Source organism: Engraulis encrasicolus, unplaced genomic scaffold (genome assembly GCF_034702125.1).
Source record: "Engraulis encrasicolus isolate BLACKSEA-1 unplaced genomic scaffold, IST_EnEncr_1.0 scaffold_167_np1212, whole genome shotgun sequence".
In the NCBI taxonomy this organism is placed as follows: Eukaryota; Metazoa; Chordata; class Actinopteri; order Clupeiformes; family Engraulidae; genus Engraulis; species Engraulis encrasicolus.
In genome coordinates, this window is record NW_026945208.1 from 82,915 (window position 1) to 95,593 (window position 12,679).

At 45.1% G+C, this 12,679-nt stretch overlaps 1 protein-coding gene across 1 annotated transcript; it reads left to right on the plus strand.

Moving 5' to 3' along the window:
* The first annotated feature begins 753 nt into the window (after positions 1–753).
* On the plus strand, positions 754–2,012 carry LOC134442473 (carbohydrate sulfotransferase 12-like). Its single transcript, XM_063192627.1, has one exon. It carries the CDS (start codon positions 754–756, stop codon positions 2,008–2,010), a length of 1,257 nt encoding a protein of 418 aa, XP_063048697.1. The 3' UTR covers positions 2,011–2,012.
* The last annotated feature ends 10,667 nt before the right edge of the window (positions 2,013–12,679 follow it).

Genomic DNA, 12,679 nt, shown 5'->3' on the forward strand with positions numbered 1-12,679 from the left:
TTTGTACATTTCTCACAACAGAATAATACTTTTTGTTCAATTGTCACTCCCTGGTGTTTCCTGTGCACATGATAAAAATAAAATCAAAATAAAATCAGTTTCTCATTGTTTACTTAAAGCAAATACTTTCGTCCATTTCATACAAATGGTTATGTACAATTCTCAGTTTTTTGGTACATTATCAATAGCCTTTGTCATATCACTAAAAAAGCTTGAATACATGAAACTATTTCAACCCCCATTGACACTGGGGAAAATTACTGGGATGTTTTTTTTTTTTGATAATGTGAAAAATTGGGATAATTGCAGGGAAATAACAAATGGAGGAGAGAACAGGAAAGAAATCATAGACAGAGTTTACCGTGAAAAACAGGAGGGTTGACATTTGACTCTCTCATGTTTAGTCTTAGAACCAGTTTAATCGATTGGTTGGAGAAATTACTTGCTGCAAACTTCACATGGCTTTGCGCATGCTACTAGCTTCTACACATGGGTGTTGTACACGTGCACATGATTTTATTCAAGGTATATCGAACGTCGGTATATCGGATGTCTCGCAGAAAAAAATTATGTGCGAATAAAATAGAAATCGAAAAATTGAAATCCTTATGAANTCTTTGACTTTCAGTTACTGTGTTTCTTTGTTACTGACAGTGAATTTTATATTTCTCCTCCATTCTCCATCCCTCTACCTCAAGCCCATTGACAGGTTTTATAGGCCCTACTTTGAGGATCAGAGAATCACCAGAGAATATGAGGTCCAAGCGGGTATGGATCCTTCTGATCCTGTTGACCATGTTCATGGTGCTTTTGATCGCCACCTACTGGAACGTTATGGGAACAGTCACCTTGACCACACTGTACAGCGCCACATCTGGCCCCCATGCCGGAGAGCAGCTAGAGAGAGGTCCCCAGAACACTGAGCCAGCAGACAAAGAGCCTTCCTTCCTGTCAGTCAGCGATGCCTTTGTCAACCAGTTCCTGGACGACATAAAGGACCCTACGGAGCAGCTTAGTGAGCAGCACCTGTCTGGGAACACTCAGCACCAGCCCAACTCATCTAAGTCGGACAAAGTTCTTCTCAGGCGTGAGTGGAAAATTCACTTGAGCCCTATTTCACAGAAGCTCAAACAAAGGCAAAAGGAGCGTAAAGAGAGGTTGCGTAGCATCTGCAGTGCCAACAGCATGTTCCCCGGAAAGAATCGAAAGTTTGACGACATTCCCGACACGGAATTGAAAAACTTCATTGTGGACGACCGCCACGAGATCATCTACTGCTTTGTGCCAAAGGTGGCCTGCACCAACTGGAAGAGCGTTATGGCTGTGCTGAGTGAGAAACAAGTTGGTGGTGTGGTTTACCATGACCCCCAGAATATTCCCCAAGACACGATCCACGAACAAAACCTGCACCTCACCTTTGACAAGTTCAAGAAGCGCTACGGCAGTTTCTCACGGCACATGCTGAAGACCAAGCTGCAGAAGTACACCAAGTTCCTGTTTGTCAGAGACCCCTTCGTCAGGCTCATCTCCGCCTTCCGGAACAAGTTTGAGGAGACCAATGACGTGTTCTATAAGATGTACGCCAGGGGCATGCTTCAAAAATACGGAAAGTACCCCAGACCTCCAGCTTCAATTAGGGAAGCCCTAGCGGCTGGTATTAGGCTGAAATTCTCTCACTTCATCCAGTACCTTCTGGACCCCAAGACAGAGAGGAGGAATCCTTATGAGCCTCACTGGAAACAGATCTACCGCATGTGCCACCCCTGCCAGATAAACTATGACTTTGTGGGCAAGCTGGAGACACTGGACGAGGATGCTGAGCACTTGCTGCGGATTCTGCGTGTGGACAATGTGGTCAATTTCCCTGTGAGTGACCGGAACCAAACTAAAAACAGCTGGGAGCGAAAGTATTTCGACAACATTCCTTACGAGTGGCGGAGACAACTCTACAAACAGTACGAAGTTGACTTCAGACTTTTTGGATATGACAAACCTAAGAAACTTCTATGAGTGGACCTAAAGAAATAGAAAGAGTATTGCAGAAATAAATAAATAAAAAAACTGCAAAATGTGGAAAACCATCTCTACTACAACACTGAGTAGTTTTCCAATAATAATAATAGTAATAATTACAGTCTGTCTGACTGTCTGCCATCTGTTAGCAATATTACACAAAAAATCCGATCTTTAAACTTCAGAAAAAATAGGTGTGGTGTTGGTGTATATATTTTTTGCAGTTGAATGGTGTACTACAATATACGTTTTATTATAATAAAAACATGCATAGGTGGTGGTTCTTCTTTATAAAGTTTGAGTATCTAAAAAGATTCATAGAATCATTGTATGGTGACCTGAGAAGGTGAGTGTATGTTAAGTAAACAACAAACACAGACAGCCCTGGAAATAAAAGGGTGATGATCCCAAATATCTGGTACAGGCGTTGGTGTTCACACTATTGCATGTGGCTGGAATAAAACTGTATAAATGGGGAATGTGTTTTGTGGATGGAATTCCTTGTGATATTTGACAACAATCTCCTTGTCTGAATTTTAATAAAAAATCAGCTGTACATACACCTGAGTTGGCTGTTATGAGCATTATTTCCACATCTCCTCGATAAAAGCAAGTTCTTCTCACACACCCAATTGCCATTGTTTCACACACCGTCACCAATACGGATACAACCTTGGAATTCCAAGCTAACCACTGAACAGGGTCTGAGGTGAGATTTGCAGATACGTACGAAAGAGCGATTAGAACGGATGATTTAAAGTGTTTACAGAGAAAACAGCACCCTGGTAAAACAGCTACATAAGCACAAACGTGCATAGACCTACATTCAGCACACACACACACACACACACACACACACACACACACACACACACACACACACACACACACACACACACACACACACACACACACAGGTTGTGGTTGAGCACTTGCTTGTGGCTAGTGAGCTACACTACAAGACTAGTTACGGTAACACCAGGGAGCCTCTTTGTGCAAATGGGCCTGCCGTCCCATTCACTCTTTGCTAGAAGAAAGACTCATTTGCTTTGCATTTACATTGCTATGAGATTACCATTCAGACAGGGCTAGACTGGCCATCTGGCATAACGGGCATTTCCAGGGCATTTTTTTTTTTACATTTCTGAAAATAAGTGCCCATGAGGTTGCAGTGTCCACCGGTGAGTCAGTTCTGCACCGCTAATTACTTCTAATTATTTCTAATTATTTCTAATTATTTCTAATTATTTCTCCCCCAGTCCAACCCTGCGTTCAGATGACTTTGTCCTGGGCCCAGCCAAAGCTGTTAGAGGCCCTGGGTGCTGTAGCATAGTAGCTGAATCAATATAACTGGAGAAATGTGACTAAATGTGGTGTTGATAACTTAGTCTATACTAGGTAGGCTAGTGTTTAAAATCTTATTTACACTCCTCTTGGTTTGGAATTATAGAGTAGTAAAGTAGAGTATCATTTATTAAGGGGACATTTTCAGTTTTCTTTCAGTTTTCAGATCCGTGTGCAACCTTTGTAGTAGTCCAGCAGATGGCAGCAACTCACCGGAAAGGAGGAGGCAGAAGGAACGAAATGCCTCTGCCCAAATTTACCCGTGCAGCTAATTATGTAACACCAGTGGTGTGACAACAAACGTGCAGAGGGGAAAACACATGCGGCTGCACCGTGATTTCAAAGTTAGGCGTTACATACAGTAGTTGTTTGCAAGCATTTGGTCTTTGTGAAGGCATTCAAGCGAAATGGTTGGAAAGATAAAGCGTATCAGACAGAAGCTCCACCAGGACGCTGTCAAAGTTGGCGAGAGTAATCTGGAGAAAGCCCCTCTGCTCTCCGAGGCCAAGCCTTTTGCCCTGCCTGGCGTCATCAAGCCCTTCGATGTGGACAAGAATGACAAGTCTACAGATGTAACTTTCAAGGTATGTATATTTTCTTGTGTGAAGCTCACTTATTGCCGTGTTACAGACGTTCCGCTACCATGGCTGTGGAAAACGCAACATTGTATGTAGACTGGCGTCAAAAGAGCAAGCATTCTTCACAGCTGATATGTGTTTATGTGTTATCACTGCGATATCTGTTGGTAATAACAAGCGAGTAACAGTATTGCACGAGCCAAATACCAAATAGCTCAATTTTGTACACAATGTGTGTTGTTGTGCCCTTTGTGTGGGGTTGAATTCCACGTATGTTTGACAGTGTTTTGTTTTTGTTTTTTAGTGGCCTTTTTTATTGTGTGTGTGCTGATGCGAGTGACTGTGTTGTGTTGTTGGGGTCAGCTCTATGTTCCCACAGCCCATTGGTCCCACGGCCCAAATGGTCCCAGCTTATTCCTGCTGCTCCATGTTCCCAGTTTTAAGAAATTATTCAAATATAAGCCCTGTATGCTCTACAACTCCATGGTCCCACATTTCCAAGTAAAATAAGAGAACCAATAGGCCTAAAAATAATGCTAAAAATCTTAGTGATGTGGGACCAATGGGCTGTGGGAACATAGACACGCTCCCGTGTTGTTTGCTGTTGTGTTGTCTGTTGTTGTGTGTGCTTCATTTCTAGCTGTGTGTGTGTGTGCATGCGTGTGTGTGTATTGTAGCCTATGTATGTATGTGATGTGTGTGTGTGTGTGTGTGTGTGTGTGTGTGTATGTGTGTGTGTGTGTGTGTGTGTGCGTGTGTGTGTGTGTGTGTGTGTGTGGAGCGTGGCAGGGTCTGTTGTCAGTGGAGATGCTATCGGAGGAGGATGAGGAGGAGGAGGAGGAGGAGGAGGATGATGATGATGGTGGTGTTGATGATGATGGGGTGTGTGTGTGTGTGGCAGGGGCTGTTGTCAGTGGAGATGCTATCGGAGGAGTAGGAGGAGGATGATAATGATGATGATGATTATGATGATGGTGGTGATGGTGATGGTGATGGTGGTGTTGATGATGGGGTGTGTGTGTGTTTGTGTGTGTGTGGGCTGGGGTGTTGAGCGGGTTTTTTCCAGGGGATTTTGGGGGGGGAAATTTTTTTTTGGGGGAAGGGTTTTTGGGGGTTTTGGGGGAAGGGGGGGGGGGGGTTTTTTGGGGGCCCCCGGGGGGGGTTTTTTTCCTTTTTGGGGGTTTTTTAAAAAAAAAAGGGGGGGGAATTTTTTAAAAATTTTTTTTTTTTTGGGGGCCAAAAAAAACCCCCAAAAAATCCCCCCCAAAAACCCACCCCCCCCCCAAAAAAAAAACCCCCATTTAACCCCCCCCCCCAACAAAAAAAAAAAAAAAATTTTTAAAAATTTTTTTTTCCCCAAAAAAAGGGCCCAAAAATGGCCTAAAAATTGGGAAAAAAAAGGGGGAAAAATTTTGGGGGAAAAAAAAGGGGTTTTTTTTTTTTTGGGGGGTTTTTTCCCAACCTTTTTTGGGTTTTTTTTTTGGGGGTTTTGGGGGTTTTTTTTTGGGGGTTTTTTTTTTGGGGTAAGGGGGGTTTTTGGGGGGGGGGTTTTGGGGGGGGGGGGGGGGGTTTTTGGAAAAAAAAATTTTTAAGGGGGGGGGTTGGTTTTTAAAAATTTTTGGGGGGGGTTTTTTTTGGGGGGGGGTTTTTTCCCCCCCCTTTTTGGGGGGGGGGCCCCCCAAAAAATTTTGGGGGGGGAAAAAACCCAATTTTGGCCCCCCCCTTTTTTTAAAGGGGAAAAAAAAAAAATTTTTCCCCCCCCCCCCCCAAAAAAAAACAAAAACCCCCCTCCCCAAAAAACCCCCCAAAAAAAAAGGGGTTTTTAAAATTTTCCCGGAAGGGGGAAAAATAAAAATTAAAAGGGGGCCCAAATAAACCTTTTTTTTTTTTTCCCCCCTTTTTTAAAAAAATTTTTTTTTTTTGGGAAAATTTCCCCCAAAAAATTTTTTTCCTTTTTTAAAAAAATTTTTAAAAATTTTTAAAAAGGGAAACTTTTTTTTAAAAAAAAAAAATTTTTTTTTCCCCTTTGGGGGGGGAATTTTTTTTTTTTTTGGTTTGGGCCCCCAAACCCCCCCCCTTTCCCCCCCCCCTTTTAAGGGCCCCCCAAAAAAAAGGGAAAAAAAAAATTTTTTTTTTTTTGGGGGAAATTTTTTCCCCAAAAAACCCCCCCCCCCAAAATTTTTTTAAAAAAAGGAAAAAAAAAAAAAAAAAACCCAAAAGGGGTTCCCTTTTTGGGGGGTTTTGGGCATTTAAATTAAAATTGGCCCCCCTTTTTGGTTTTTTTTCCCCCTTTTCTTTTTTTTTTTTCCCCTTTTTTTTTTTCCCCCCCTTTTTTTTTTTTTCCCCCCCCCCCTTTTTTTTTTTTAAAAAATTTTGGGCCCCGGGGGGGGGTTTTTTTTTTTGGGGGGTTTTAAAAAAAAATTTCCCCCCCCCCCCCAAAAACCCAAAAAAAAACAAAAAACCCCAAAAAACCCAACCCCCCCAAAAAAAAAAAAAACCCCAAAACCAACAAAAACCCCCCCCAAAAAAAAAAAACCCAAACCCCCTTTCCCCGGGGAAAAAACCCCCCCCCCAAAAAACCCCCCCCAAAAAAAAAAAAAAAACCCCCCCCGGGGGAAAAAAAAAAAACCCCCCCCCGGCTTTTTTTTTGGGGGGGGGGTTTTTTTTTCCCCGGGGCCTTTTTTTTTTTTTTTTTTTTTTTTTTTTTTTTTTTTTTTAAAGGGGGGGGGGGGGGGGGGGGGGGGGTTTTTGGGGGGGGGGGGGAAAAGGGGGGGGGGGAATTCGGGGGGGTTTTTAAATTGGGGGCCCTTAAAAAAAAAAAACCCAAAAAAAGGGGATTTTGGGGGGGGGAAAAAAAAAAAAACCCCAAAAAAAGGGGGGGGGGGGGGAAAAAAAAAAAAAAAAAAAAGGGAAAAAGGGGAAAAAAAAAACCCCCCCCCCTTTAAAAAAAAACCCCACCCCCCCCAAAAACCCGTTCCCCAAAAAAAACCCCCCCCAAACCCACACACCCCCCCCCCCCACACACCCCCCCCACACCCCAAAAAAAAAACCCACCAAAAAACCCCCCAAAAACCCCCCCCCCCCCCAAAAAAAAAAAAAAAAAACCCCCCCCCCCCCAAAAAAACCCCCAAAAAAATTTCCCCCGGGGGGGGCCCCCCGGGGGGGAAAATTTGGGGGGAAAGGGGGGGGCCCAACCCCTTCCCCAAAAACCCCCCCCCCCCCCCCACCCCCCCACCCCCCCCCCCCCCAAAAAAAACCCCCCCCCCCCCCCCCCCCCCCCCCCCCCCGGGGGGCCCCCCCCCTCCCCCCCCCCCCCCTTTTTTTTTTTTTTTGGGGGGGGGGGGGCCCCCCCCCACCCCCCCCCCCCCCCCCCTTCACCCCCCCCCCCCCCCCCCCCCCTCCCCCCTCCCCCCCCCTTCCCTCCCTCCCCCCCCCTTCTCCCCCCCCCCCTTTTTTTCCCTTTTTCCCTTTTTTCCCTTTTTTTTTTTTTTTTCCCCTTCCCCTTTTTTTTTCCTTTTTAATTTTCCTTTTCCTTTTTAATTTTTTTTTTTTTTTTTCCCCCCCCCCCCCCAAAAAAATTTTTTTTCCCCCCCCCTTTAAAAAAAAGGGGGGAAAGGGGGGGGAGAGGAGATGAGGTTGAGTAAAAGGAGGGGGGAGAGGTGTGGGGGTGGGTGGGGTGTAGGGAGAGGGAAAAGGGGGGATGAGAAGAGGGGTGTGGAGGGGTAGAGAGGAGAGGCGAGAGGTGAGGAAAATGACAACCCGAATCGGGGGTTGAGGTTTTTTTTTCAGGTTGTTTTTTACAGGAATTTCACAAAAACAAAACCCCACCAAAAACGCGCCAAGCAGAAAAATATCGCCTGTTCCATCTGTGTGGTGTGTAGCAGTCATGCCGCACACAGAGGTTTTATTACAGGCCCCAGGGAAAGTAAGTAAAATAAGCCAAAAAAAAAAAGTGCAACATTTTTTGTGACCAAAACTCAGTACTGTAAGGGGATTTGGGGCAAGCTTTTGGGGTAATACGCTACATGCTTTCCACAAGGGGTTTTTTTTCCCTCGGTTTTGGGGGGCGGTTTCACTTAAGCTGTGGGTTTTTGGGACTCAGTGTTTTTGGGAGCGTTGAGGTCAGCTGGTTGTGATTGGATAGACTTAGGGGAGCGGGGGAGGTTTAGCTATTTTTTTTGATTGGATAGGGCCAGGGGGGCGGAAAAGGTTTTGCCTGTTTTGATTGGTTAGAGTCTCGGCAGTGGTTTAGGTCGGCTGTGTTCCCTAAGCACAGGGGATGGGCCTGACCCGGAGGGCCACACCCGGTTTAGGTTTCGGTGCGGGGGGTGTTGCGGCCCTGGGGGGGGCGCGGGGGTAAGATAGCCTGAAAAAAAACCAGCCTAAATGTGAGAAAACCGGAGTAATTTTAGTTTTGGCCCTCCCCCATGAAAGATACCTCGGGTGATTGCCCGATGAGAAAAAAAATTTTGTTTTTTTTAAATCGGCCCGGGTGTTCCTGACCCAAACTGCAATCTTTTCCGTTGATGTGCTTTCCCAACGGGGTTTTTGCAAAAATCAGCCCTCCCTCACTCCCTCAAAACCACGCCCCCTTTTTTATTTTAAAAAAAATCCTGCGTTGTAAATTTGGGTTTTTCCAGACTCAGGGCACCAAATGGGTTAAAAAACCCTTTTCAGCTGTGTAAGAAGTTCCCCCCTAAACTCCAATCACATTGGGCAAATTTTTGACACAGACTCCACACACACAAGTGTTACTGCACACAAAAAGAAAAATTTTTTTTTTGCCTCACCCGGCAAGGGGGGCAGCCCCCCCAAAGGCGCCCCCGAAAGGGAAAAAAGCAAATGAGGCGGCGGGGGGGGGGGGGGGGGGGGGGGGTACCCTGCTCAGAACCCGGATACCTCAAATCAAAGGGGGGAAGGGGGGGGGGACAGGGAACTGGTTAAATTTGTCACCCCACCAAACCCCCCGGGGTGGGGGTCGAAAACCCGGGAACCTTTGGGGGGTACCAAGGGCTGACGCCCCCAAAACCCCTTACCCATGCCCGCCCGTTCCATGCTCCCTTTTTTCCCAAAAAAAAATTTTTTTAATGCGCAAGTTTTAAAAACTTTAAAAAAGATCAAACTTTTTGTTTTTAAATTTATGTTGAGGAAAGGAAGTTTTGAATGTACAGTAGCTCCATTTACTTTCCCCTGATTCGGAAAAGGGGGGCGTTTCCCACAAAGGGAATTTCGGCCCGATAGGTTTTTTACACGGGGGTTTTTGTGTGTGCGTGCCGTGTGTGTTCCCGTGTTTGGGGCCCCGCAGCTGCTGGGGAAAGAGATGAGCCGAGGGTCCCCCACTGAAAAAAAAACACACACACATTCCCCCACCCCCACACCCACCCCACACACCCCACACAAATCTGTCTCTTTCCCCCGGGCCCCAAATTTATGAGCTAAACGAGCCACTGTCACATCAACAAAACCCAAACAACCCTGCCCGTTTAGGAACCCTTTGGCCCGCAATGCGCTAAACACACACACAGACAACATGCACTCGGCGCTTCAATAAAAATAAAACACACACACCCCACACAACACAACACCACACACACACAACCCCCATCCCCCCCACCACACACACCACCAGTTTACTTTTTATTTGTGACCACCAAATTCAAAATTGGGTTTCCATAACACAAATTTACAGTTTTCAAAGTACTCGGCATGAACAAAATAAAATGGGACAACGGGGGCGCGTGCACACACATACACCCACAAAACCACCCGCAACACCGACACCCGCCACAACTTCTTTTCCATTCTCTTTTCCACTTTTTCTTCTCTTGTCTTCTCTCTCCCTCTTCCTCTCTCCTCTCTCCTCTCTCTCTCCTCCCCTTTCTCTCTCTCCCCTCTCCCCCCTCTTTTCCCCTTCTCTTTTCTCCGATTCCCGATCTTTTTTGTCCCCTTTTCAAAAAAAAGGGGAAGTTGTGTTTTTTTAAGTACAAAAAGAACATAGTAGGTTTTTTTTTCCCCCTTTGTTTTTTTTTTCCCCTCCTTTTTTCCTCCCCTCTCCCAATCAAAGGTTTTTTTTTTTTTTTTACCTTTAGGCCCCCCTTCCCGGCCCCGGGTCCCCTTCCCCCGCTTTTGAAACCCCTAGATGCACTTTTCAGGGAAAAAAGTCCTGATGAGGATTTTTAAAACACATTTAAACAGTTAAGAGGTCCTTTAAAGGGGGGAAAGGGGTTCCCACACCCCTTTTAGACAAAAACGGGCCCCGTTGTTATTTACCTCAAGCTTTTTTTTTGTTTTTTTGTGTGTGGGGGGGGGGGGGAAAACCCATGGTTTCTAAAAAAGGGGGTAAACCGGTTTTTTTTTTTAGAGGAAATAACTAATTAATTCTTCTAAATTTTAATTTTAAACTAAATTTTCTATTTAAAAAAAGAATGCAACCCCCTCCTTTATTTTTTTTGGATCCTGCCGGATACCGGGTCCATGCTTAAATCCCGCCCCGGGTCCGGGGGAAACCCGGGTACCGGGGTCCTACGAAAGGGTTTTAAAAAACAAAAGCCTACCCCACCCCACGGGGGGCCCTTTTTTTTCACGTTGGCTTTAAAAATATTTTCAATGAAAAGCCCCCGGCTACCGGGTCCTGGGGTCCTGGAACCCATCCGGATCCTTTTAAAAAAAACCCCATTATCCTTTCCGGATCCGGAAACCCGGGTTTTTGGATCCGGTTTTCATCTCTTATTAAAATGATTTTAATCTTAATGTTAAACCCGGGGTTTTCTCCCAAAGCAGCTGGGGCATTTTCACTTTAAAACAACCCGACACTTTGGGGCCCCCAACCGACCCGGATTTCAAACAAAATTGGTTTTGCCTTTTTTAAAATAGCCCCCAAAGGCTATTCCCCGTCAAAATTTTAGGGGGGCACAAAAAAGAAAATTTTTGAGGTTTTTGTTTTTTGAAAGCTCTTTTCTGGCTTTTACATATTAAAAAATCAGCTTGGAATTTCAACAAAACCCCCCGAATATGAATTATGATAAATTGAAAAAAAAAAAAAGGGGAATTTAAATTAAAAAATCAATTTTAAAAAGGCCGGTTTTTTTGTCCTAAACATAGCCTTAAGGTTTTTAAACAAAACCTGATAATTTTTTTGGGGGGTTTGGTTCTTTTCATTTCATTTATCAGTGGGTGTGAGATGAAGCTGGGGAATTGGGAAACAGAGGTGAGGTTTTTTTCTTTCTTTTTTCTCTCTCCCCTTTCTGTCCTTTTTTTCCTTTTTCTCCCCTCTTTCTTTTTTCTTTTTTTTCTCCCCCTCTTCTATTTCTTTCTTTCCCCTTCTTCCTCTCTCTCCCCTCCCCTTTTCTCTCCCCTCTCTCTCTCTCTCTCTCTTTTCCCTCTCTCCCCCCCAAAACAAAACTCAAACCTTTTCCCACACACTCTTCTTTTTCTTCCAAACTTTCCTATTTGTTTTTTTTCTTTGCGGCCCCTCTTTTTCTCCCATCCCCCTTTCTTTTCCCTTTCTCGGAAATTTCCCCTTCTCTTTTCCTTTTTTCTGTCTGCTGTTCTTTTTCTCTCCCCTCTCCTTTCTCCAATAATAGCCAGCTCTTTTGGTCCCCTCCGGTTTTGGGCGTAAAGGGGGGGGGGGGGGGGGGGGTGTGTGTGTGGGGTGGGTGTTTGTGTGTGGTGTGTGGGGGTGTTTGTGTGTGGGGGGGGTGTGTGGTGGGGTGTGTGTGTGTGGGGTGTTGGGGTGGTTTTGTGTGTGTGTGTTTTGTTTTTATAAGTGATCCCCCTTTCCCGGGGCCCAAACTTTTTTAAAGCGCATTTGCCCTACCAGACAGAAGCCTTTTCTATTGTAATTAATGATGATGAATGAATGGGTACTTTATTATTTACCCCTTACCCTTTACGTCCTTTTGGGCGTTTTGCGGTTTTTGACATTTTTTAGGTTTTAATTTTTTTTATTGAATTTTAACCCCGGGTAACATCAAATTTTTTAAACGGGTTAAAATTTTAAATACTTTCCCTTTTTTAATTTTCTTTGAATTTTTTTCTGCATTTTTTTTCCCCCCATTTTGTCCCCCCGGCTTGAAAAATTTGTGAATTTGGGGGGTTGAAAACCCCTTTTCCCCCATTTCCCCACCGTATATTTGGTATCTGAATTTCTAAATTGATTTTTCAATAAAAAGCTTTTTGGCGGGGGTGCGGGGGTGGTGCGTGTTTCGGTGGTGGTGTGTTGGGGGCGGTACACATCTTTACTGGCGGGTTTTGGAGTGTGTTTTCGCATTCTTCATGGCTCTTAATCTGGGCGCAGGAAGCTTTTGTGTGTGTGTCCTGTTTTGTGTTTTGTGTGTGGTGTGTTTTTGGGGGTGTGTGAGAGGGGAGACAACACACAGAGAGAGTATTATTTGGTTTGGGGAATTTTGTCTTGTGGGCTCGTAAACTTTACTACAATTTTTGTAAGTCACCCCGGGAAAGGGGGGGGATGGGGAAAAAAACTGCACTAAAAAAATTACATTTTTTCCCCCCCCCACGCACGCAGCCCCTCCCAAAAACAAAAACACCCCAGTTTGAGGGTTTTGGGGGGGGGGGGGGGGGGGGGGGGGGGGGGGGGGGGGGGGGGGGGGGGGGGGGGGTTTTGGGCCAGGTGCCCGTGCAGTTTGATGCACGGGCCCCAAACAGGAAATGAAAATAAAGTCAGAAAACACAAAAAAACCCCACACACACAAAACCCCCACAAAAACCCCACACACACACACACA

Excerpts from the sequence above, each read along its gene's own strand:
- LOC134442473 (XM_063192627.1), top strand. The coding sequence starts at position 754 with ATGAGGTCCAAGCGGGTATGGATCCTTCTGATCCTGTTGACCATGTTC.